The sequence below is a fragment of the Leishmania major genome, chromosome 7 (assembly GCF_000002725.2).
Source record: "Leishmania major strain Friedlin complete genome, chromosome 7".
Taxonomy (NCBI): Eukaryota; Euglenozoa; class Kinetoplastea; order Trypanosomatida; family Trypanosomatidae; genus Leishmania; species Leishmania major.
The window spans coordinates 132,893-155,000 of record NC_007248.2 but is presented as its reverse complement, the minus strand read 5'-3'; the positions used below and the strand labels follow the sequence as shown (position 1 = coordinate 155,000).

Sequence of the window (22,108 nt, the reverse complement as noted above, 5' to 3'; positions counted from 1 at the left end):
ACACACATGCACACACATATTAGAGGCGCATATGTATATGCACGCATGTGCACACAACACACACACACACACACACACACACACGCACAGATGCACTCACAACTAGACACGCATACAGGCCGCCACCTCCATGCACATGCTTCTCCTCTCTACCTACCTCCTGCATATAAAACGGCGGTTGTATGCAGCTGTGCATGCCTGGATATGTGCACCGATGCCTACGCCGGTGTACATGTGTGTGCTGACGTGTGCGTCTCTTTCTCTCTGCGTGTCTGACAGCGTCGTGCCTTCTCCTATCCTTGCCCTCTCCCACCTTATCACGCCTGCACCGAGACGCAGGCGTGCGGGACTCTACCTCTTACCCCACCTCTCACTTCTCAGTCTCCCGCGGCGCACGTCCACATGCAGGTGCGCACGTCGCCCGCGCAGCCGTTTGGAAGGCGAGCGAGGCAAGCGGTGATAGCGCGATGGGGGGGGTCATGCGCATGGAAATGTGTGCGTTTCTGTGTGTTGCACCGCATCTCTATGACTTGTGTGCGCGTGCGCCTTTACTCGGCCACGCGCGGGTGTGCACCTCTGCATATTCGAGTACGCGTGCATGTATGCGTGCAGTGAGACTGCTTCTTGAGTTTGGCGCTGCTTGAGAGCCTGTGTCTCTCTCTCCGGGTAACCTCTGCTCCGCACGTGTGGGGCCAACGTCTGTGTATGCGTGTTGGCGGCCTGAAGGATGCACCCGATGATGTCCTGTGTCCTACGTCCTGCAACTTGCCCGCTATCCAGCCCTGCGGTCCATCTCTCTCTGCACTTGTCTCCGTTTTGGCGGGTTTGAAACTCGCCTCGCGCCCTCTTTTACCGTGTAGGACATACCACCGCATGTGCCTTGTGCGCTCACGCGTGTGGAAGCGGTAAGGGGGCGCATCCAAGTCGGGTTCGGTCGAGAGGCGGTGGACGGTGGGGAGAGAGAAGGACGATGCAGCCAGCTTGCAACGATGCCGACAGGACGAGTTGAAGGGGCGGACACACGCAAGCACAGCGAGATAGAGAGAGGTTCTGCAGAGCAGCGGCTGCACACACACACACACACACACACACGCGAAAAGAGCAGGGACACCTCTACACAGACGTCCATGCGGAAGCCCGCGCATGCATGTTTTGCACGTCAACACGGCGCGCACGCATGCACACGCCGGCACCGACGCATTGAGAGCGCACGCACGCACACACGTACGGAGACCGCCTTTCGCAGTTAACTGCGCCGCATCACCTCCCCTGAGCAGAGGAGACGGAGCGCACGCGAGTTTGTCGCACAGCACAAAACGCCGTGATCCACGTGGGACTTGTGGGGGGGGGGCGGCGGAGAACGCCCTCTCCCTCGCTTCCCCCCTGCTCCCTCGCCCATCCCTTTCAATGCTCCCCCCTTCCCCCGCACAGCGGCAAGCACACGCGCAGCATGTTCTTATCCGTTTTTCATTTTTTGTTTGTTTCTCTCTGCTTGTGTGACACTGTGCACCCGTGTGGTGCACGTCTGTATACGCGTGTGGCCCCGCCGCAGCGACCACGCGCGGTCCGCGTTCCCCCCTCCCCTTCTTGTGCTCTGCTCCCCCATACGATCTTACCTTATTTTTTTGTTTATCGTCAAGGTCAGCGGAGGAGACCCCCCCTCCCACACACACACACACACACACACACACACATCGGTAGGTATACGCACAGGCGCAGGCGCATTGTTTTTCGTTTTTTTTTTCTGTGGCGGTTCGCCTACACATGCAGTGCGCCTGTGCCTGTGTTTACCCCCTTCATGTGTTTAACGCTCTCTCTCCTGCCTTCGCAGGAAGCAACTTGCTTTCTACTCTCCTCTCTCCCGCCCCCCTCTCTCTCTCGCTCTCACAATATCTCCACTGTCCTCTTCCTCCTGCGCTCTCTCACACGTGTGTGCGTGTGTGCGTGCGCCTCGTATGAGTCAACCGTGTGCACGTTGCATATTCGCATTCCTTCGCGTATGCGTGCATGCGCTTGTGTGTGTGTGTGTGTGCCGCCTCCAAACAACAACATGCATGTGGGCAAACTCTGCGTTGCCTGCTGAACGTGCTCGTGCACACAAATCCATGTGCACGTGCGCGCGCGCTCTCGCTGTGCTCTCCCCCTTCACTCGCCTGTGCCCTCGCGTATTGATGCACGTGTTTTCTACGCGTGCAGGTCGTACGGGTCGTGCCGGTAAGACCGGCGACGCCTATTCCTTTGTTTCATCGGCTGATAACAGCAAGACCATTCGTGACCTGATCGACCTGCTGCTGCGCGCGAAGCAGGAGGTCTCGCCGGAGCTCTACGCCGTCTGCCAGTACGCGCGCAGCGATGGCGGCCGCGGCGGACGTGGGTACGGCGGTGGTGGCTACCGTGGCGGCCGTGGGTACGGCGGTGGTGGCTACCGTGGCGGCCGTGGTTACGGTGGTGGTGGCTACCGCGGTGGTCGCGGCTACGGCGGGCCCGGTGGTGTCCCTGGTGGTCCCCCGCGCAGCGAGAGCTTCACACCGTACTAGTGTGCGCGCGTGTGTGCGTGCGCACCTGCGACCCTTATTGAGACTCTGACTACCATCTCAGCGTGCTGTACGTCTGCCGACGCTCTCGCTGATGGCATGGCTCTGTGCTGGCGTCTGCGTTGGTGTTGGTGCTTCGGTAAAGTTGCGTGTGTGTGCGGGAGAGGAAGGGAGGGGAACGACGATGAGGAGGTCTGTGTGGCGCCGCATGTGCATCGCCTTGTGCCCCTCTCTCTCTCTGTGTACGTTGGACGCGTGCGTCGGGGAGGCTCTCTCTCTCCTCCACCTTTCTTTCTTAAAAGGAAAATGAGTAATCCGTTAAAAGGCACACACACGCACACACCTGCACACACGCACACAGGAAAGGTGACCATGACCTCCTTTCACGTGTGTATCTGGCTTATTTCAAGGATGCGTGTGAGTGTGTGTGTGCGTGTGCGTTGCACCTCACTGTCTACTTTCAATTTTTTACTCTTGTCCAGTTGTCTTCTTTCTTTCTCTCATCTCTCTCTGTGTGCGCACGTTTGATGCTCAGCTCGTGTGTGTGTGTGTGTGCGTGTGTGTGTATGTGTGTGATGCTCAGCAATGCTAATGGTGGAAAAGATGATGATGAGTGGATGGATAGGGCTTCATCGGCGAGCATCCACATAGACTTTAAAATTGTGTGTGTGTGTGTGTGATTGTGTGCGTGTATGTTCTCTGGGTAAAGAAGGATCGACGTGTGGAGAAGCAGGAACAGCGCAGCATGCCGCGCACACAAGCACGCGCCGATCGCATGGCCTGGCCTTTGCCGCTGGCTTTGCGGTCGAAAGACGTTGTAACGATGCGAGGAAGGTCGGTGGGGGAAGTGGGGAAGAATGGTCGCAGCGACGGCATGTGCGCATGGCTAGCCACCGATGCTTCGCCGCCGCCTCTGTCATGAGACCCTCCATGGCGCACAGTTTGTGTAAGCACATGTGCCGCCTCGTCTCTCTTTCCCCTCTCCCCCCTCGACGGCCACCACCTTGTACTTCGGTGCGCTTGCAAGTTTCATCGGCACCGGCCACACCGCTGGCGCACTTTTTCACCGCTCTTCTTCGTTTCATTCTTGCCGCTGCCCTCTCTTCTCACATCCACACACGCGGTTGCATAGAGGGCGAGCCGTGCCCTCGCGAGGCCCATCCGCTCGCCTCTCATATTTCTTTCGCTCTATCCAGCTCTACCTCTCCGTCTGCATCGTACTATCGCCCCCCTCCTCCTCCCCCTGCCTCCCCTTCGCGTTTCTCCGATGCCATCGGGGATACCCGGTGTGGACCTGGCCCTGCTGACGCAGGTTACGCGGCACCTCTCGGAGCGCCGTCTGCACGTGTACCACCCCGGCAGTCGCCGCTCTGCCGCCGCGCTGGTGTTGCGATTTGGCGATGACACGCAACGGACTCTCACCGAGGCATGGAGCACCTTCAGGGCCGCCACCGCGCGGCACGGATACGCAGACCCCGACGTGACAGAGGCAGAGGCGTTGGGTGCCGCGTCGTCGCCATATGGCAGCGGGCGCAGCTCGTCACGCTTCTTCAGCGCAGACGCCTCTGCTACCACGGCTGCTGCTGCTGCTGCTGCTTCGATCGCGCGTGACTCGGCAGAAGGCGGCTGGACTCGCCCGTTGGAGTTCGTGGAGTATCTGGCGCACCACCGCCGTCATCACCGGTGTGCCGACTTTGTCGACGCCGGTGCCGCATCCTCGTTGCAGCTGCTGTTCCTGAAGCAGACGAACAGGGAGGTGAGGCGGTGGAGCGGGCAGATTGTCTTTCCAGGTGGACGCCGTGACCCGGACGACCACGACGACTTTGATACCGTCTGCCGAACAACCTATGAGGAGATCGGCTTCCCGCTGCAGCACCATCGCGAGTTTCTGTGCCTCGGGCGGTTGCCCGACTACCAGCTGCACAGTCGTATCGTCGGCAGCCGCGGCTTCGTGCAGGCACGCTTCGTGTTTTTGCACGTGGGCGACATTACGCCAACAGTGCAGCTGGCCTCACACACCGTGGAGAGTGTGCGGTGGGTGCCGCTGCGGGCGCTGACGGCAGCGCACGTGGAGCGCGGGCGTGTGGTGCACCCGCTCCAGAGCTTCGTGAGCCCGCAGGATGCCAACACGCGACTGATGGTAGGGGAGTTGTTCCCAAATACCTACTTGTCCTTTCCAAGTCTTCTGCTCCCCGGTACACTGGCGCCGTCGTCCTCTTCTGCCACCGCCGGTGGGACTGAGGCGGGCGGGAAGGGGTGCAGCGAGGATGGCGGGAGGCCGAGGACGCGGGAGGATACCTCGTCAGCTTCCCCTGGGTCACCATCGTGGCGTGTGTGGGGTCTCACGCTGCGCACCGCGAATGAGCTGCTGTCGCTGGACAGCTGCGAAGCCTTTGACTGGCCCTTTGTCGAGTCGAACAGCCGTCTCCTGCAATATGGGGTGTTTTTTCCTATGTACGGCTACTACGAGCTCCTCTACCAGTTCTACTGGTGGCGCGCGTGGATGACGGCGACGATGCGCTTGCGTACGTGTGAGGGCTGTGCTGCGGGCCGAGGAGAAACGAACGCCGGTGACGAACAACACCCCAGCAGCACGCTCGGTAGCTCACGAAGCGGGTCGCGCTCGTCGGCGCCTGTGTCGCACCTCTCGAGGGAGCGGCAGCGGTGGCGGCGCGTGCTCTACGGCTCTTCCATGGAGCGCCGGTACGCGGTCCTCCCTGCGTCGGCGGGTGCGCTACTCCGCGCTGCTCCGGCGACGCCCATCGCCGAGCACGTTGTGGGCTTTGCAGCGGCGCTGGGCTTCGTCGTGTGTGCGCTGTACACCGTGGCAGCAGTGATCGCGAGCGTTGGTGCCGCCGTCGGCGCTGCGCTCGGCGTGAAAGCGGACCTGCATGGTGAAGCACGGCGTCGCGCCTACTACGACGCGAACACGCCGAGTAGCGTGGTGCGCCATCGCCGTCCTGCTGCTGGTGCCTGTGCAGAGCTGTGGTCTCTCGAGAATGCGACGGCACACGGCGATACTGTGATCTCTGCAGCGGATGCTGTCGCACCGAGTCGTGAGACGAGCGATTCTTGCTCTTGTTGGCCGCGGCAGCTGCGCGGCAGTCGCGTCCCGTGCTGGCGTGCGACCGCTGACGAGGCCGCACTCTCTGCTGAGCTGCGCAGCACCGCCGAAGTTCTTCATGGGGAGTCGCTGATCCACATCGACAGCGCTGTACCACAAGATACGAGGCGCCGGCTTTCAACCTCGACAGAGATGCCGGCCGTGAAGCAGCACCTAACAGGCAAGGCTTCGGCGGCGATGCGCCCTACACCCTCTGACGCTGGCGCAGTCTTAGAGCCTCTCACCGTGAGACCTTCGAGAGTCACGACGACCACTGACCACCTTACAACATCCTCTGCTATCTCAACCATCTCCGTAGACACCATCAGAGAGTGCGGCAGCGCTGAGGACGCCTATGAGGCAGGGAAGGAGCTTGGCGGCGTTGGGCCTGTCTTCACTGGTGTTGCTGTGCCGGCGGAGCACCCCGTCGCGGCTGCGATGCCGGCGGATGCGGCAGAGCTGAGGCATGAGGAAGAGTTGAAGGTGATCATGTGCCGCTACCGTCCCCAGTCCACCGAAAACTGATAACGTGCTTCTCTCTCTGCGTATGTGTGTGTGTGTGTGGCAGGCTTGGGGAGTGAGCGTGTCCCACTGCCGGAGATATGTCTCGTAGTGGGGACGGAGGAGGCGATAACCGCTGCCCCCTTCGCTTCAGCCCCTGCTGCGGCGCCGTGCCACCAGACAGGCGTGGCCGACGGTGTGGGCGTAAAGACGCCGGCGACGAGGCGCTTCTGCAGCGAAAAAGGTGCTTGGGAGCGGCGAGTGGGAGAGTGTAGGCGTATGCACGTGAGCGTGTCCGGGTTTCAGGCCCCCCCCCCCCCCCCTCATCCCTCCAGCGCACCCGCACGCACACACACACATGCACACACACACGGCTTTCTCTCTGTGCGGCTGTGTGGAGGACGACGTACACCCTCGCCACCAAAAGCAACGAGAACACAATAGGCGAGGCAGTCCTTCCGTCTTCCGTCGGGAATGCCCCCTCCCCCCCCCCCCCGCCTCTCCTCTCCGCCTCCTGTGGCTGTCGACGCGGATGCGATACGCTCGAAACCCTTCGCTGCCTTCAACTCTCTCTCTCTCTTCCTTCCTTACCGTCTATGCTCACGAAATGGTGCGTTAGTGTGTGGGGCCACCACCACCACCACCGTCATCGCCGTCATCACCCGGTGCCCTTACCGTTCCTCCCGTCACTCGCTCAGCACCTCCCTCCCTCCCCTCCACACTGCCCGCCGTCTCTGTCTGTCTGTCGGTAGTGGTTGCGCGTGTCGCCGGATGTCGGACGTCACTCGCTGCTTTACGCCCCTTCCTTCCTTCCCTCTCTTTCCCCCTCCTCTCCTGCCTTCTGCTTCTCTTCCTCCTTCTCATTTTCTGTCGTTTTATTGAAACCCATCCGCTCATTCACCATCCACCACCCACATCTACATCCACCACCCAGTGGGAGGAGAGGGGGCGGGACCACACCAGAGACGGACACCGCACCGGCGCACGGAAGGGACGTTGCCTCCTTGGTTTGTTTTCATCTCTTCTCTCCTGTGGAGTGGCGCCGTTGACTTGGGCAGACTCGTCGCCCCGCTGACGCCCGCCGTCTCTCTCTCTCTCTCTCTCTCTTTCTCTCCCCTCTCTCGCGCGTGCGTGGGCGTCTGTTGATGTGGAGAGGTTGGCATCCTCATTCCCAGTATGAGCGTCTTTTCCGTGGTGGCGAGCTACGCCGTCTTCTTCTACTTCGGTGAGCTTCTCATGCGCCTCGTTGTGGTGCAGCCGCTGAGCGACGCCAGCGCGGTGCGGTGGTGCTTCGCCAGCACCTTTGCGCTGTCGGTGTCGCTCTTCAGCGCGGTCCTCGTAGACATGGCAGAGGCGTCGCTGTTTCCATCTGCCGCCGCTTCCTCGGCCGCGGCTGCGGAGGGCGGTGCGGGCGGCATCGCGGGAGCGGGTGGCAAGTGGGCGTCGTGGCTGTCGATGACGTCACTGCTGATTCATCCCCTCATGCGGGTTAGCGCGCGGTCTTTTACGTGGCTGCTGCTGCTCTTGCTGAGCACGGTGCTAGTTGCCTGCCCCGCCGTCTTTGTCACCTCGCTTCTGCGTCACGTAGTTGTCCGTGGCAGTGGCCGCCGGACCGCTGGTACGCGGTTCTGCAGCTCGCGGAGGTTATCGAGAAGCGCGAGTGGCGTCTGGGGTCTCAGTGCGCGTCACTTGTGCAGCAGCCGCTTTCGCAGCCGGTCACGCTCCGAGTCGAGCTCGATTTTCCGGCACGACTGCGAGGACACAACGCGCTCGCGTGGACTCTGTGGTCGGCTGCGCTGGGTGCTGGTGTGCTTGCTGGTGGTAGTCGCGCTTGTCTGCGCCGACGTGTGGGCGGCGCGCGTGATGGGGCTGGATGCGCACGCGGTGCGACAGACCTCCATCGCGATCGTGCGGCGACTGTACACGCAACTGCAGACCCGCACGACCATTCTGAACGTACCACGGGAGATCGAACACAAGAGCACTTCCGGTGCTGGCGGTGACACGGCAACCCGATCTTCGGTGCAGGAGGCCGGTCAGGTGAGAAGCAGTGCAGAGGGCGTCCTCGAGGCCGCCGCCGACCGAGTCGCCGAACCCCTTGTCGACGCGAAGGTGGAGGTGCCTGGTGGTGGCGGTGATGCCGCTGGACAGGCGCCGTTGCCACAACAGCCGCGGCGACCATTCCCTCTCGGTGAAGCCGTGCACGCGATGCCGTCCGCGGCGGCGGACTTGCACGCGCTTGTGTGCGCCGTAACCTCGCGCGTCGCGACCGTTGGTGTGGCGATGATCGGCCTCTTGTCCGGCTACGCCGCCGTCACCTCCCCATGTTTGTTCTTGGCGCCCTACACCTACTGGCGCGGACGCGAGGAGGAGCTGCGGAAGGCACAACAAAACTTCAACAAGAAACTATGCTACGTGCTAAACAGCTACGGTGCAGCGCAGCGCCAGATCGCCGCCCTGCAGTACAGCGTACTGCATGAAGAGTGGTCCTCACCGGCCTTTGCTGCCGGCTCACCAAGCCCGCACCGCGGGTACTCGTTGTCTCCGCCAAAGCAGGGCCCGGCTCTGTACAGCGCAGGTGCTGGCTATGACCCGGTGAACCCCTACCACGCCCCGTATCCAGGTTTTGACGGCAGCGGCGGCGTCAGCGGCTACCCCGCCCAGGGGAGACTGCCGGGTGGCAGCGACTTACGGCAGTCTACCGGCCTCGGCAATCAGCCGGTGCCGCCGCACGCGCCACAGCACCAGGTGCAGAGCCAAAGCCCCACCGGCGCGGCGGGACGGCTTCAGCAGAAACTCTCTAACACCGCCTACGCGGGCGCTGGCGGCGCCTCAGCTGGTGGTCGTCTCTATCCCAAGAGCCCCACCTCAGCCGTCAGCAACCCTACCCTCTCCCGCCAGCGGGCTATCGCGCGCATCAGCACCCTGCGCAGCGAGTCGGCGGCATCACGCTTCCTCAGCCTGTCGATGTACCTGCAGCTGCACGAGGTGGAGGGCATGCTTCGTGAAGCGCAGCGCGGGGCGACTTGGGTGGGTCGATGGTACGCCGGCCTCGGGGTGGCCATGACGCTCTACTCGGTCGTGAAGATCGGTCTGACAGTGGCGAGTCTGTGGTTGTTCAAGGCCTCCACGCAGGACCCCGTCACACAAGCGGTGACGCTGCTAGAGAATACATTCATCTTGCGTCGACGCAACGCCGAGGGCGTCGTGTCCTTCTCCGTGACTGCCGTAGAGATCAGCACTCACGTCGTTCTCGCGCTGGCGCTGGTGGTGAACGGGTGGATGTTGTTGAACTCGATCCGCGGCGTGCTTTTGGCTCTCTTCCACGTGACGATGTCTTTCAGCGGGTCTGCCATCTGCCGGCCCGAGACGATTTCCGTCGGGCTCTCGATGATGATCGGGGTGTACTTCATTGGACAGCTGGTCATGCTGCGCTCGTCCCTGCCAGGAACCGTGGCAAGCACGCCCGGCGGGGCGCCGCCGCCTGACGGCACCGCCACATCCAACGTGCTCCTCGCCGTGCTGGGGTCTCTGCCATACTACTACTACCAGCGGCTAAGTGACTGGTGCTTCTTGGTTGGCTGCGGCGGCGCCGTCGTCGTGCGCAGCGTTGTGCTGCGCGACACACTGTCGGCTGTTGTGTACACTGCCAGCAGTGGTGAGGAGCAGCATGTGGTGGGCTGAGCAGCGGAAGGTCGATGATGGTCGCGGGCGGATGCGGCGCACTTGATAGCTGTTGTGCCGGCGTGCTTCATGCACCGAGAGAAAGAGCTGCAGTCGCCCCTCCTCCTCCTCCTCCCTCTTCGCGCCGTCTGTGTCTCTCTCGTATTGTTTGCCGTCTCACCGCGCTGGATCGGAGTGATCGTTGCGCGTCTCCCCGTGCTCGGTGCGGGACGTGAGCACGTCATGATGTGCCCACTCCCTCATCTCTCTTTCGTCGCTCTTTTCCTGTTCCCGCACGGAGGCGAATGCTGCTCATCCGTCTTATCGCTCGTCGTGAACCAAGTCGTAAAACACGAACGCTTGGCGGCGGCGCGTCATGTCAGTGTGCTCTCTCTCTCTCTCTCTCGCTCGCTCCTCCTACTCTGTGAGCGGGTCAGCTTGGTCATGCATGGCGGTGCTGACGTCGGCGATGAATCGTGCGCACATCTGCATAGCTGTCTTCTCCCAATGCCATGACGTCCCCTGCCACGATGCACGGAACGAGCGTGCGGTGTCTCGCGGCGGTGCTGTCGCTCACCCGTCCATATATGCAGTCACCTCACCATCATCAGTGTCCGTGCGCGCGTGTGTCTTCGGTGAGGCGCCGTCGTTCTCTGGCCCCTTCCCGTGCACCCTGCTCTCGCGCTCTTCACTTTTCGCACCCCTCCTCGTCCTCCTGGTGGCCACGCGCCTTTCGAAACCTTCGGTTTTCGACCGCTGCGGGCCTCTCTCTCTCTCTCCCTCTCTTGCTGTGTTGAATTTCGGTCTGTGCACCGACAGTGAGCTTGCGCGTCTCTCGTAGGCCGTCTCTTTCTTTCCCTCCTCCCCCGGTTTTCCATGCCCCTCCCCCCCACGCCATGACGTCGCCCATCCCTCGCAACAACGGTCGCTGGAGTCACCTAGCCGCCGGCGCGGTGCCGACGGCTGTGCAGAAGGCCTTGTCGCAAGAGCGCGGCTCTTTGGCTTCCGCAAGCATGAGGATGGCGGCGGCGTGGCGATCTGCGACGAGCTCTGTGCTGTGCCCCACCACCGCTGACGACGCAGACGACCACAATGGCGGCTCCTTCACGTCCACGTCTCAGGCGCACCGGCGCTCGTCACGGTCTCTGAACCATCAACATACCGCACTGCAGCAGCAGCCCGCACGCGTGCCGTCAGACAAGAATAGCACCACCGGGGGCATGCGGCGAGAGTGGAAGTTTGCTCTGCAGTTTGTGCATCAGGCAGGCCAGCTCCTCATCCAGTGCTCCCCGCAGTGGGAGTACGAGTTCATCGACCTGGACAGGACGGCGGTCGGGCTCGCGCAGCGCGAGCGGTTGCCGACGCAAGCGGAATCGTCGCCGATGTTCGCGGTGCTTTCCTACACGGATCGAGCCGCGGTGGTGCAGTCGCCGCCGCAGCCTGTCACCGCGGCAGGGGGCTCACAAGGCGCCGGCGTCTCGCTGCGTCGGCCAAGCACAAGTAGAGGCAGCCTCAGCGCGAGCCCTGCCACAGCCAACATCGGTTACCAGCACGCAGAGGAGCACGCTTTCACGAGCTCGAGGGAGGTTGGCAAGCCGGCAGAGACGGCGCCAGCAGTCGCGGACGACCGCGTCGACGGCGACGCGTGGTGGGTGGAGAAGTCGAAGGCGGTGGAGCTCTTCTACTGCCTCCCCGCGCCCGGCATGGACCTCAAGGGGTTCTGCAAGCATTGCGTGCAGTTTGTCTTGCGTGACCCCCACGTCGCGAGCATCGACGGCGACACGCGGCTGGCGCGGCTGCACATTGGCGACAAGCTTCGCTGCACCTACCAGCTGGGCGGTCGCCATCGCTCCTTCCAGCTGCGCTACACCCTGCACGATCGCTCCGAGTTGCAGGAGAGCCACGTGTACGCCATCGGTACCATTGTCGGGCAGCGCGGCTACTTGCTACGCGCGCGGTGCACGGACGCCGAGGAGTTGGAGGGGTACGTGCGGAAGGTTCTTCTGCCGGTGTACACGTCACCGGGACGGGTACAGTTCGGTGTCGACGTTACTTACCACGACGTTTCCCCGACGACGCCGCTCAGCGAGCAGCAGGAGGCCTTCGGCCAGCTGCAGTACGTCGACCACAAGGCAGCCATCGTCTTTGTGACTCCGCTGTACCCGATGCGGGTGCTGCCCGACTACTCACCGGCGAAGACGGTCGGCGTGGGATCCATCACCTGCCTCACCCTGAAGCTCAGCGTGCACGAGCGGCTGCTGGACGACATTGCCGCGGCGGAGATTACCGGGGTCGCCAAGTACAAGGTCAGCCCCATCATTGCGTGCGTCGAAGTCGAGGAGGTGTCGCGCATGGGATACCCAAAGGTGATGTCGACCGAGCAGTACAGCGAGCTCAAGGCGGCCCGCGTCGCGGAGGTGTTCCCGGATGCGAAAATGGTGGGCCTTCCATCAAACTTGTTCATGGGCAGCCGCACAGGGCGCTTGCGCACCATGACGTTTACCTACGAGCCCCTCGGCTGCGTCGTCAAGGCGCTCATCGCCTCAACCCTCGTCGGCAACCTGGGCGTGACGGCACTCTACATCGCGAAGTTCAGCGGTGGTGTCTTCGACGCCCACCTTTACGTGTTTCAGCAGCTTGTGCGTGGGATGGGGTACCTGCCGCAGAACAACGCCGAGAAGAGCGCGCGCGTTAGTCGCTACCGTGCGCGAAACATTCGCCTCATGGAGGAGGACGTCATACACGCGTACAGCGACGACAAGCAGCTCGGCGACGCGGTCCCGCAGCCGGTGCAGGGCGCCACACCAGGCTCGCCGTCGTCGCTGTCGACCGCCGCTGCCACGCCGCACCCGACGATGCTCGCCGCCAGGGATCCTCGTATCGTGGCCGCGACGCGCGAGCGTCACCTTCACTTTCTGTCACTCGGCAATGACGGCCGCGTCGAAGGCGGCGTCGAAGCGGTGGTGTCGCCAGAGGAAGGTGGCATTGCGCCTACTCGCCGCTCCGTGTCTGCCGCCAACAATGAAGGCGGCCTGCACGCGCACGGCGGGTGCGGCGGGGGATCCGAGGCGGAGGGCGCAAGCGCCTTCGGCACTGAAGCCGCCCAAACATCACTGATTTCGGCCTCCCTGCTCACGGCGTCGCTGGCCAGCGACGCACTCGTGACGGCATCGCTACCGGCGTCGGCGCTCGTCCCCACCGATGAGGCTTTCAGCGCGCCAGGCGGCGGCATACTTGACGCGTTGCATGCCGATTTCTCTTCGTCTGCGGACAGCAGCTCGCGCATCAGCGTGACCAACATCTCCCACCTGCGGGGGAGCGGCTCGGCCAGCCTGGCGGGCGACCACAGCGACGCCGACGACGCCATGAGCGGGTTTATGGAGGACGGTCACGACGCCTTTGCGTGTAGCCACGAGGAGGCATCCGCTTCTGTGGGTCCATCTGCGGCATCGCTGGCCGGCAGCCATCCACGCGCCTCCGTCACCGAGAATGGTGACGGCATCGAGGCATGTACGTCGATTTATCGTCAGAGAGGCAGTGGCAGCATACTCGCTGTAAGCTGCATCTCCAGCGCCGCGGCAGACGCTGGCGCCGGAGAGGTGCTGAAAACCCAGGTCGTCTGCTCCGGCTCTGCGCTGCCCACTAGTGAACTGCCCGACGTCAGTGGCGACGGCGACGCGGTGGGTCGAAGCCCGGATGTAGCGGCGAGGCTGGGTACTACTACGTGCCCTTCTGTGGTCGACAACGCTGACACGGCCGCTGCCGAGCAGCTGAAGCAGCGGCAGCTCTACGAACAGCTGGTTGGCAAGGGCGACCCTGTCGTTCAGCAGGCCCTGCGTGAGGCAGAGGGCGGCACCCTCTACGGTCCTTCTCTTCGCGATGTTTACGCCCGCTGTTGTGAGGCGCAGCAGTGCCGCCCGAACAGCTACTTGATGCGCAAGCTCCCGGTGCAGCCGGAGTTCACCTACTCCGTCGAGGAGATCGACCTCAGCGCCAACTACGTCGGCCACAACGGCTTCGTCGCTGTGCTGCACCTCCTTGAGCACCTACCTCGTCTCCGCGTCGTGTACTTCAACAACATGTCCCTGGATAACATGGACGCGGAGAGCCTGTGCTACGCGCTAGCCACAAACCACACGGTGCGTGAGGTGCACCTGGAGCACAACCCCGGCATCTCTCTGCCCTCCATGCGGCACTTCACTGCCCTCCTGCGCGTGAACAGGCGCATTGAAGTCCTGATGTTGGCAGGGACGCGCCTGAGCCCGACGCTGATCGCGAAGCTGCAAGAGGAGGCGTGCCAACCGCGGGATTGACCCATGTGTGGGTCGCGTCAGGTGTTCGTTGCGGTTGTATGCTCTGGTGTACAGGGGAGAGGAGCGCGACCTGCAGGGCGTCGGTTTCCGTGTGTATGCCTTTCTTTCTGATGTGCTCTCTCTCTCTCTCTAGCTAGCTGGACGCCCACCACCGCCACCACCGTTTTCTCGACCGCCTTCGCCTTTCTCAGCCTCTTTCCATCCTTGGCGCGCTACTGTTGCTGCACATGTGCGCGGCACTGACGATGACGACGACTGCGGATGCGGAGAGAACTGGCGTAAGGAAGGCAAAGGCGTGCGTGCCTGCTCACGCACGCTCATACGTGTGATGTACCATAACCCTGTGACAGCTTCCTTTCGCCTGTCTACTTGTCTGTGCATGCGTGCGTGCGCTTGCTACTGTCACTGTCGCGGCACACGCACGCACGCATTGCATGCACGCGTTGGGGGGGGGGAATTTCGGGGTGTGGGTGGCCTCGTACTCTCTCTCTCTCTCCTTCTTTTTCCCTGTGTGCCCCACCCCTCGTCTTCCCGCAGTTTCTTTTCATCTTGCATGTATGCTAGACGCTATCACTCTCCCTCCTCTCTCATGTGACAGGCCCGCATCATCATTGTTGTCGTCTTCTTGGTGATCTCGTGTATGGGGAGGGGCTTCTACATGCGCAACGGCAGCAGAAGGAGATGCTTAGTGATCGAAGAATGAGGCAGCAGAACACGTTGCGTGCACTCGCCCGGGCCGTGCGGAGAGGGGAAAGGGGAATGGGGAGGGGGGGGGGCTGCGAGACATGCGCGGGATGCACTGATGCGCGTCTCTGATTTGCCCGCGTCTTCCATCCCTCCCCTATCTCTCTCGGTGCCTCTGGCCAACTCTTGTCTCAGAGGCATGCGGTGGTACGCACTCTCTGTCTCGCAGCGATATCCTTCGTGAAGTTCGCGAGGTTTGCGTGCGTCTCTCCCGCAACTTGGCTTGTCCTTGTGCGCCGAGGAGGGAAGTGTGTGTGTGTGTGCGTGTTTGTGTTTCTGCGGGGGATCGTGCGGCGGTATCTGCAGTGTGGCAAGACCGCCACGCCTCTCAAACGGGCATCTCGGCGAATGCAAGCTTGAGGGAAGGGGAGTGCCGGTGCCCCCTCCCCCTCCCCACTCTTCTTGCGTCTCCAACGCTCACAAGATGGACTGCACTGCACTGCACTCTCTCTCTCTCTTTCTCTTTCGCACCTGTGGCACTCTGGCGATTCTTGAGCGCACACTGTTATGTTCACGCACATGATCCGCAGTTTTCCCATCATAGCAGCAGTGACCACACGCACTCACAGACACGCAGACGCAAGATCGGCCGACTGAGAAGGGCACACGCGCGAGGAAAAGCTAACGAAAAAGACGTGGGGAGAAGCACGCGTACATCACTCGTCATCACCGGCACACACGCCCCGCAACACCCCTTCCCCCCTTCACTCTCGGCCGCACCGGCGATCGTTTCTTCATTCTCCAGTAGTTTTCGCGAGCGCCTCATGTATCCAGAGAGACGGCCCTATGCGACAACGATGCCGCATAGCGGGTACCGAGCGAAGCCGTTCGTCCCGCAGCCGCCGAAGGATGCACTGATGATGCTGCGCTCCCACGTCGGCTACGATGACCTGCAGAATGGTGGCAGCGATCAACCAGTCTCGTTCCTGCGCTCGGCGGCAGGGCGCACTTACCTCGCGGACGGCAGCTCTGCACTGTCGTCGGCGCAGTTGACCGCAGCGCAGAAGCTGTTGCCTCTCACCGATCGGAGCTCGCAGGCGGCGCTGGACGCGGCGCGGCTGGAGCCCCCGATCGAGCACGCGTCTGTGATGTACCATGGCTGTCAGCAGGCCGTCTTGAACGCGGAGTTACGGGAGAAGGTGGAGGCGCACTACAAACACTGGTCCTCCCGCGTGGAGGAGCTCCAGGCACTCTTGTCCGATCTCCCGACGGAAAGTGCGCTGCACAGCACACGTGCAGTGGAGAACCTGCACTCGTACCTCGGTGCCTACAGGTGCACCGAGGACATGCTAGTCACGCCTTCTGAGGTGGTGGAACAGCACGCGCTGCGCACGCCGGTGCCGGAGATAGACGTCATGTTTCAGATGCCGGCGATCCCGATGGACACGATGCGGCGCGCGCTGGACGACCTGCTGCGATCGCCGTACCTGCTGGCGCCGCTGGACACGCACCTGGCGCATCTGAGCTTGCTAGATAAGCTCGGGCAACTGTCGTGGTCGGGCGAGGGCGAGGTGACGGCGCCTCTTTCGAAGAAGCCGCGGGGGAAGCGAGCGGTAGCTCGCAAGGATTGCACGGTAGACGAATCGAACGAGACGGGAGTGGTGCTGCAGGCCGAGGAAGCGGCCGCGGAGGAGGACATCTACCCCTCTCGCGCAGCTGTTGCTATGCACGAGCGCCTGCACTACAACCCCGGCGACTACGCGCAGCGCGAGCTGAAGAAGTCCGAGGAGGCGCTCCGTGAGTTGCAGGACCGCATGCAGACCGCCAAGCGTCAGAAGGAGGAGGCTATCGACGCGGCTGACCCACTCACCGCCCTGCGCAACCTGCACGCGCAGGTCGACTTCTCGAACGATCTCCTGCTGTTGTACAGGGCCCGCATGGCGCTCGTTTCACTGCACTCAGACGACACCCGCGACTTTCGCCGTGATGTGGTGGATCTGATCGACGACAGCCATCAGTCAGTGCAGGCGGTGCATAGGTATGCCAGGGAAGCGCTGCCCAGCGTGCAACACGACGTCCGTGCCATGACGGAGGTCATCCGGCAGACGCAGCAGCGTCTGATCGCCATGCAGGCGACAGAGGCTGCGGCCGACGCGGGCATGCGGGCCCACCTGTGCGACATGGACAAGGCTGCCCGTGTGCTGTGGGAGGAGGTAGGAGCGCTGCTCGAGAAGATCGCTGAAAATGCCCGCGAGCGCGGCCGCTACGCACAGAAATGCATGTCGCTGCGTGAACAGCGTGCCAAGGAGGCGGCGGCGGTGAATGCACAGCTGCAGGCGCAGTCGGCCCACTGCGAGCGCCTGTGCCGCTGCGAGGAGGTGCTGACGCGATGGAATCAGGCCGGTGACGTGTTCGGCAAGTATATGGACGCGTGCGTGCCGAAGCTGCTGAAACACCTCGCGGCGGTCGAGGAGAGCGACGCTGACCTCGCCCAACGTGAAGCAGAGGGGTACGTGGGCTGCTACGAGCAGTTTGTGTACGCGGCTGAGGAGGCCAGAGCGAAGCGATGCACGCAGGCGGACCGTATGCGGCTCTTGCAGCGCAGCACTCTGCTAAACCAAGAGCGCGCGAGTGACACGATGGACCCCGATGCCCCTGCGCACGCTCAGCGCCTGGATGACGTCTCGCGCGAGCTGGACGAGGTGCAGCTGTACCTGAAGTACTTGTCCGACATGGAGGCAGACCGGAAAGCCGAGGTGGACCCGGTGTTGAGGGGCGTCCTGGCACGGCAAACGCAGGCCCAGCTGGTTACGACCGGCGAGGAGGGCGAGGCCGAGAAGCCGCTCCCCACGCCGGGCCTGCTGGAGGATGCGCCTGCTGCATCTACAGCGGACGCCAAGCCGTCCCTGGCCTCGCCCTCGACGGCCGCTGAGACCACGAAGAGCACTTCTGCCGTTCCGGCAACGGCAGCAGGCGACGGCGCTGTCGTCGCAGCCACCACCACCGCTACCACCACCGCTCCACCTTCTCTCTCGGTCACTGTCGCTCACCCCTTCGTCACTGCCCGCCTGATCGGCCTGGCGCACGAGAGCGACTACATCTCTCAACAAGGGCAGTTGTTGGGGCAAGAGATGCAGGCAGTGGAGGCGAAATGGACGGGGCTGCGCCACAGCCGCAAGGAGCTGCAAGCCATGGAGGAAAAGTATAAGAACGGCGACGACATCCGTGCGCTGCTGGGTGTGGAAAAGCTGTAGATGTGTAGTGGATGAGGGATAGAAGCAGCAGCGACAGCATCCTCCCAACGTTTCCTCTCTTTATCTGCTGCGCTGCTTCCTCCCGACGAGCATGTACATTAGTTTCGCTTGCTTCACTTCGTTTTCTATCCTTCTCGCTTCCAAACCTCTTTACCCGCGCGTCTCCACGCACATGTGGGTGTGGGCCACTCGCTGATGAAGGGGGTGGGCGGGTGGGTGGTGGTGAGATGGGCGAGACACGAGTCGTTGCTGCCCCCCTCCCTCCCTCCCTTCCCGTTTTGCGGTCTCTCCATGTATATACATGTACTTCTATGTGTGGTAATGCCGTTCGTTGGGCGACTGCGCGCGCCGATGCGATCGAAGGATGTACATAGAGCGTAGGGGGTCCATGTACTCGCTATCGAGAAGCCCTGCCTTTCGTGGTATCATTCCCGTCTTCCTCTCGTTCTGGCTCCCTTGTTTGTGTGTGATCGACCGATGCTCATCGGACAACAACGCCGAACCAGGCATCGACACCGGGACGCCCACGCACACTCTGAGGCACTCGCTCTCACACAGGTTCACGTGCCAGCGTGGGTGCGTCGCTCGCCCGTCCATGTTCGCGGACTCCCTCTGTCTCTCCATCTTCGCTATCCTTTCGCTTCATGTCGCTGCCATTGGGCTTCACCTCATGCCTAGTGCATCCGTCCGCGCCGACCCTCTCGCTCCCTGTTCATGCGCGCACACGCACCTGCGCGTAGCCATACACGCGCAAACCCCGCATACCAAGGACTTGCAGCGAGGGAGAAGTCAAGTAAGGCGACCCCTCCCCTTCCCCCCTGGGGGCGCTTCAGATGTCCAACGGGGCGCGCTGTTGGTGAGCTGCCCTGTGCCAGCCTGCCGCACAGAGACGATACATGCCCTGTAGGCTCGCTCGCACCGGCTCCGCAGCTGCTACCACGGCTGCTGTGCTGGTGCAGATGTGTACCGTCATCCTCGACCCTCTTCCGTGTCTCCTTACATCCTCTCTTCCCCAGCCTGCTTCTCTCCCCGCCTCCTTCCTGTTCGCCTCTCCCTCTCTCCCCAAGGTCCAGTGTACCCATAAGATTCCTGACACGTGCCAGAGCACGCAGCGCTTCCCCCCCTTCTCCGTCCGTCTTCTCTGCCTCTCCGAGTGGGCGTGTTTTTCGGCGTATGAAGAGCGGGTAGTTGCGTCGGCACCCTTGAGGCCCATTCTTTCCCCTTCAACCCCTCCAGCTGTGAAGCACACCTCTCGATCTAGCCCCCCCCCTTTCCCTCCTTCCCATCCTTCCCACAACCCGCCGCGAGATGGAGTACGAGCAGGTGGAGTACGGCCGCCGCGTCGTGACGGAGGCGATCATGTCACAGGACATCAACGACTACTACGATATACTCTCCCCGCAGGTGCTTCTGGTCACGCACTTTCCTTACCCGTCTGCCAGTGCTGACAGCAACATGCAGGCCGTGCATCGATGGGTGCAGATGTCGGAGCGGCAGCACATTGCCGCTGTAGACGCCGCTTCTGCAGCCGCTGCCGCTGCCGCTGCTGCTGCTAGCTCTGCCGCCGCGGGCGGCAGATGGAGCGTCAATATCAATGCGAGAAACCAGCTCAGCGCTGCTGCCGTTGCTCCGGCACCCACCGCTGGTGCTTGTAGCGCTAGGAGTCAGAAGCGGCGTGCACGCGAGCTGTTGCAGCGTCAAGAGCAGTGGCGGATCACACAACAGCAGCGGTACGACTCATTCCGCAAGCTTCGCGAGCTCCATCATAGCTGCGTCGCGGACGAGGGTGACGGGGACAACGACGTAGGTGGCACTGGAAGCACAGAAGGGGCCGCCAGGGACGGCAACGATGGTGCGGTTGCCATTAGTGAGCAGTGTGCTGCCGATGGTCGCGGTGCGCCGGCTGCACCGCAGCCGCAGCAACAACAAACCAGGACAGACAAGCAGCGTCGAGGAGAACCCTTTGCCAAGGCGACCTCAGCACGCGATCACGCCTCCAACGGTGGCGGAAGCGCCGCTGCCGCTGCGGCCGCACGTGCTGCCGACGGTGTGCACTGGTTCCAGCAGCAGCAAGTGCGGGCGCAGTTGCAGCCACCAGAGCAGCGCACAAGGCCAAGCACTTTCCTGTCTTCGGATGCGTCCGAGGTGTCTGCTGCTGCTGCTGCCGCCGCCGCCGCCGCCACCGCAGCGCAGAAGCGGCCCGCGTCCCGCGGCAACCCGATCGCGTATGAGGACGCCGTCACTATAACAGAAGGCAAGCTGCTCGTCTCGTACCGCTTCTTCCAGCTGTTGCACTGGATCGTCTCCTCAGACGGCAAGACGGCGCCCCCGGCCCGCATCGCCCCCATCGAGGTCGACATCCAGCTGCGCAAGGACATTCTACAGGAAGCGGAGGTGCTAGCCCCGCCACCGGCCCCGACAACGGTGCAAGAGGCGTACAGCCAGCTTGGTCAGCAGTTCACAGAGCGCAACCAGCCGCTTAGCTGCGTGCGCATTGTCTGGGGCACCGACCACCTCCTCTTTGATGACAAGATCTTCCTCGACGACGGCCTCATCGTCACAATTCACCGCAGGATGCTGACGGTGGCCGAGGTGCTCACCCGCGTGGCGCCGGCCGTATCGTCGCCCCCGAAGACACTGCGCGAGCTGCCGCCAGCGCCGCTGTCGTCGCCGCAGACGCGTCTGTCTGAGAAGGGCAGTGCCGCATCTCTCCCCGCGGGAAAGGGTGGCCTCGCGCGTAAGCGTGAGCAGCAGCTCTCGGCAGCGCGCTCCGAGCAGGTTTACCACGCCGTCGAGGTGTTTTACGGGGTAACGGCCACCCGCGTCGACGCGTGCAGTAACGCATGGGCACTCCTGGACTTCTCCTTCGTCAAGGCGACGGAGCCGTCGATGCTGCTACGGCTGACACCCGTCTCAGGGCACGTGCACGTCAACCGGCTACCTCGCGCCGCCGCTGATCCCCGGCTCTCCCAGGGCATCTTCCTCAACCAAGAGAACGACCCCACCAAACCCCAACAGGCGGGCTCGAGCCGCACGCTCATCAAGGCACGCAACAAGTATGGAGAGGAGGAGGCGTACGAGTTCCAGACCCAGCGGCACGGCTGCTTCTACGAGGATGGCTCCGGCCGCGGCGCCGGGGGCGGTGATGAAGGCGCTTCACAGCGCAACGGGAACAGAGCCTTGGGAGGCGACGGCGGCGCCGGTGCGGCGCGGTATGATGCGTCGTGCGTTCGGGTTTCGGGCTGCCACATGCAGGCAAAGATGGATCAGCTTGTGCCGGTGCTGCGCCGCCTTGTTGTGAACTGCCTGCTCACGCTGCACACACTGGACCTCAGCCAGAACAACATATCGTCCCTGCCAGACCTAAGCTTGCTGCCGCTGCAGAGCCTGAGGCTGCACGGCAACGCCATCGCTGACTGGCGCGTTGTCGAGGCCAGAATAGCACCGCTGCCGTACCTCGGCGTCCTCACCCTGCACGGCAACCCGATCGCGGAGGACACGGAGATAGAAGCCGTAGCCGGTAACAGCAGCAAGACGGCCGCGCAGGAGGCGCACTGCGCGGGCACCGTCGGCAAAGCCGCCAAGGGGGGCCGAGCCGACGGCGACTCGAATTACTGGAAGCGACTGCTGGCGCTGCTGTTGCGTAGCCCGGATCGCGTGGCGCCGCTGCGGCAGGTCGACTTCGTGACCCTCACAGGGCAAGACTACAACATGGCAGGTGCGTACGAGATGTTCGTGAGGGGTCAGACGGGCCTGTTGGCCAAGGCGCGGTCGATGATGGGCAGCCGTACGCAGACAAAGCCGGCAGGCGCGACGACGAAGCCGTCGTCGAAGGGCGCGCATGTCGTGGCGGGGAGTGGGTGAGGTGTGCAACGATGTCAGGGGTATGTGCGACCACTGGTGGAACGTGTGTGGGCCGTGACAGGTGCGCTGTGCACCTTCTGTTCTGTTCCCTCACCCCTGCACGTGGCACCATCACCACCACCCCTCCGTCGCAACACCACTGGCACCCGCCGCTCTTTCTCTCTCTTCTGGTGTGCGAACGCGTGCATGCTT

At 62.9% G+C, this 22,108-nt stretch overlaps 6 protein-coding genes across 6 annotated transcripts in view; all 6 read left to right on the top strand.

Moving 5' to 3' along the window:
- Positions 1-2,537, top strand: part of LMJF_07_0340 (putative ATP-dependent DEAD/H RNA helicase) — a gene marked incomplete at both ends in the record, with an annotated part of 6,234 nt that extends 3,697 nt beyond the window's left edge. The window contains one exon of the mRNA XM_001680887.2: positions 2,197-2,537. Within this exon, the coding sequence (XP_001680939.2) occupies positions 2,197-2,537 (341 nt within the window). The remainder of the gene's footprint in view (positions 1-2,196) is intronic.
- Positions 2,538-3,801: 1,264 nt separating this feature from the next.
- On the top strand, positions 3,802-6,162 carry LMJF_07_0335 (conserved hypothetical protein; the record flags this gene model as incomplete). Its single annotated transcript, XM_001680886.1, has 1 exon — positions 3,802-6,162. The coding sequence occupies one exon, from the start codon at positions 3,802-3,804 to the stop codon at positions 6,160-6,162; it is 2,361 nt and encodes a 786-aa protein (XP_001680938.1).
- Positions 6,163-7,314: 1,152 nt separating this feature from the next.
- LMJF_07_0330 (conserved hypothetical protein) lies at positions 7,315-9,822 on the top strand (the record flags this gene model as incomplete). Its single annotated transcript, XM_001680885.1, has 1 exon — positions 7,315-9,822. One exon carries the CDS (start codon positions 7,315-7,317, stop codon positions 9,820-9,822), a length of 2,508 nt encoding a protein of 835 aa, XP_001680937.1.
- Positions 9,823-11,021: 1,199 nt separating this feature from the next.
- LMJF_07_0320 (conserved hypothetical protein) lies at positions 11,022-14,114 on the top strand (the record flags this gene model as incomplete). The annotated part of the gene is made up of 1 exon (XM_001680884.1): positions 11,022-14,114. One exon carries the CDS (start codon positions 11,022-11,024, stop codon positions 14,112-14,114), a length of 3,093 nt encoding a protein of 1,030 aa, XP_001680936.1.
- A 1,508-nt stretch (positions 14,115-15,622) lies between these two features.
- Positions 15,623-18,052, top strand: LMJF_07_0310 (conserved hypothetical protein; the record flags this gene model as incomplete). Its single annotated transcript, XM_001680883.1, has 1 exon — positions 15,623-18,052. One exon carries the CDS (start codon positions 15,623-15,625, stop codon positions 18,050-18,052), a length of 2,430 nt encoding a protein of 809 aa, XP_001680935.1.
- A 1,308-nt stretch (positions 18,053-19,360) lies between these two features.
- LMJF_07_0300 (conserved hypothetical protein) lies at positions 19,361-21,916 on the top strand (the record flags this gene model as incomplete). The annotated part of the gene is made up of 1 exon (XM_001680882.1): positions 19,361-21,916. One exon carries the CDS (start codon positions 19,361-19,363, stop codon positions 21,914-21,916), a length of 2,556 nt encoding a protein of 851 aa, XP_001680934.1.
- Between the last annotated feature and the right edge of the window lie 192 nt (positions 21,917-22,108).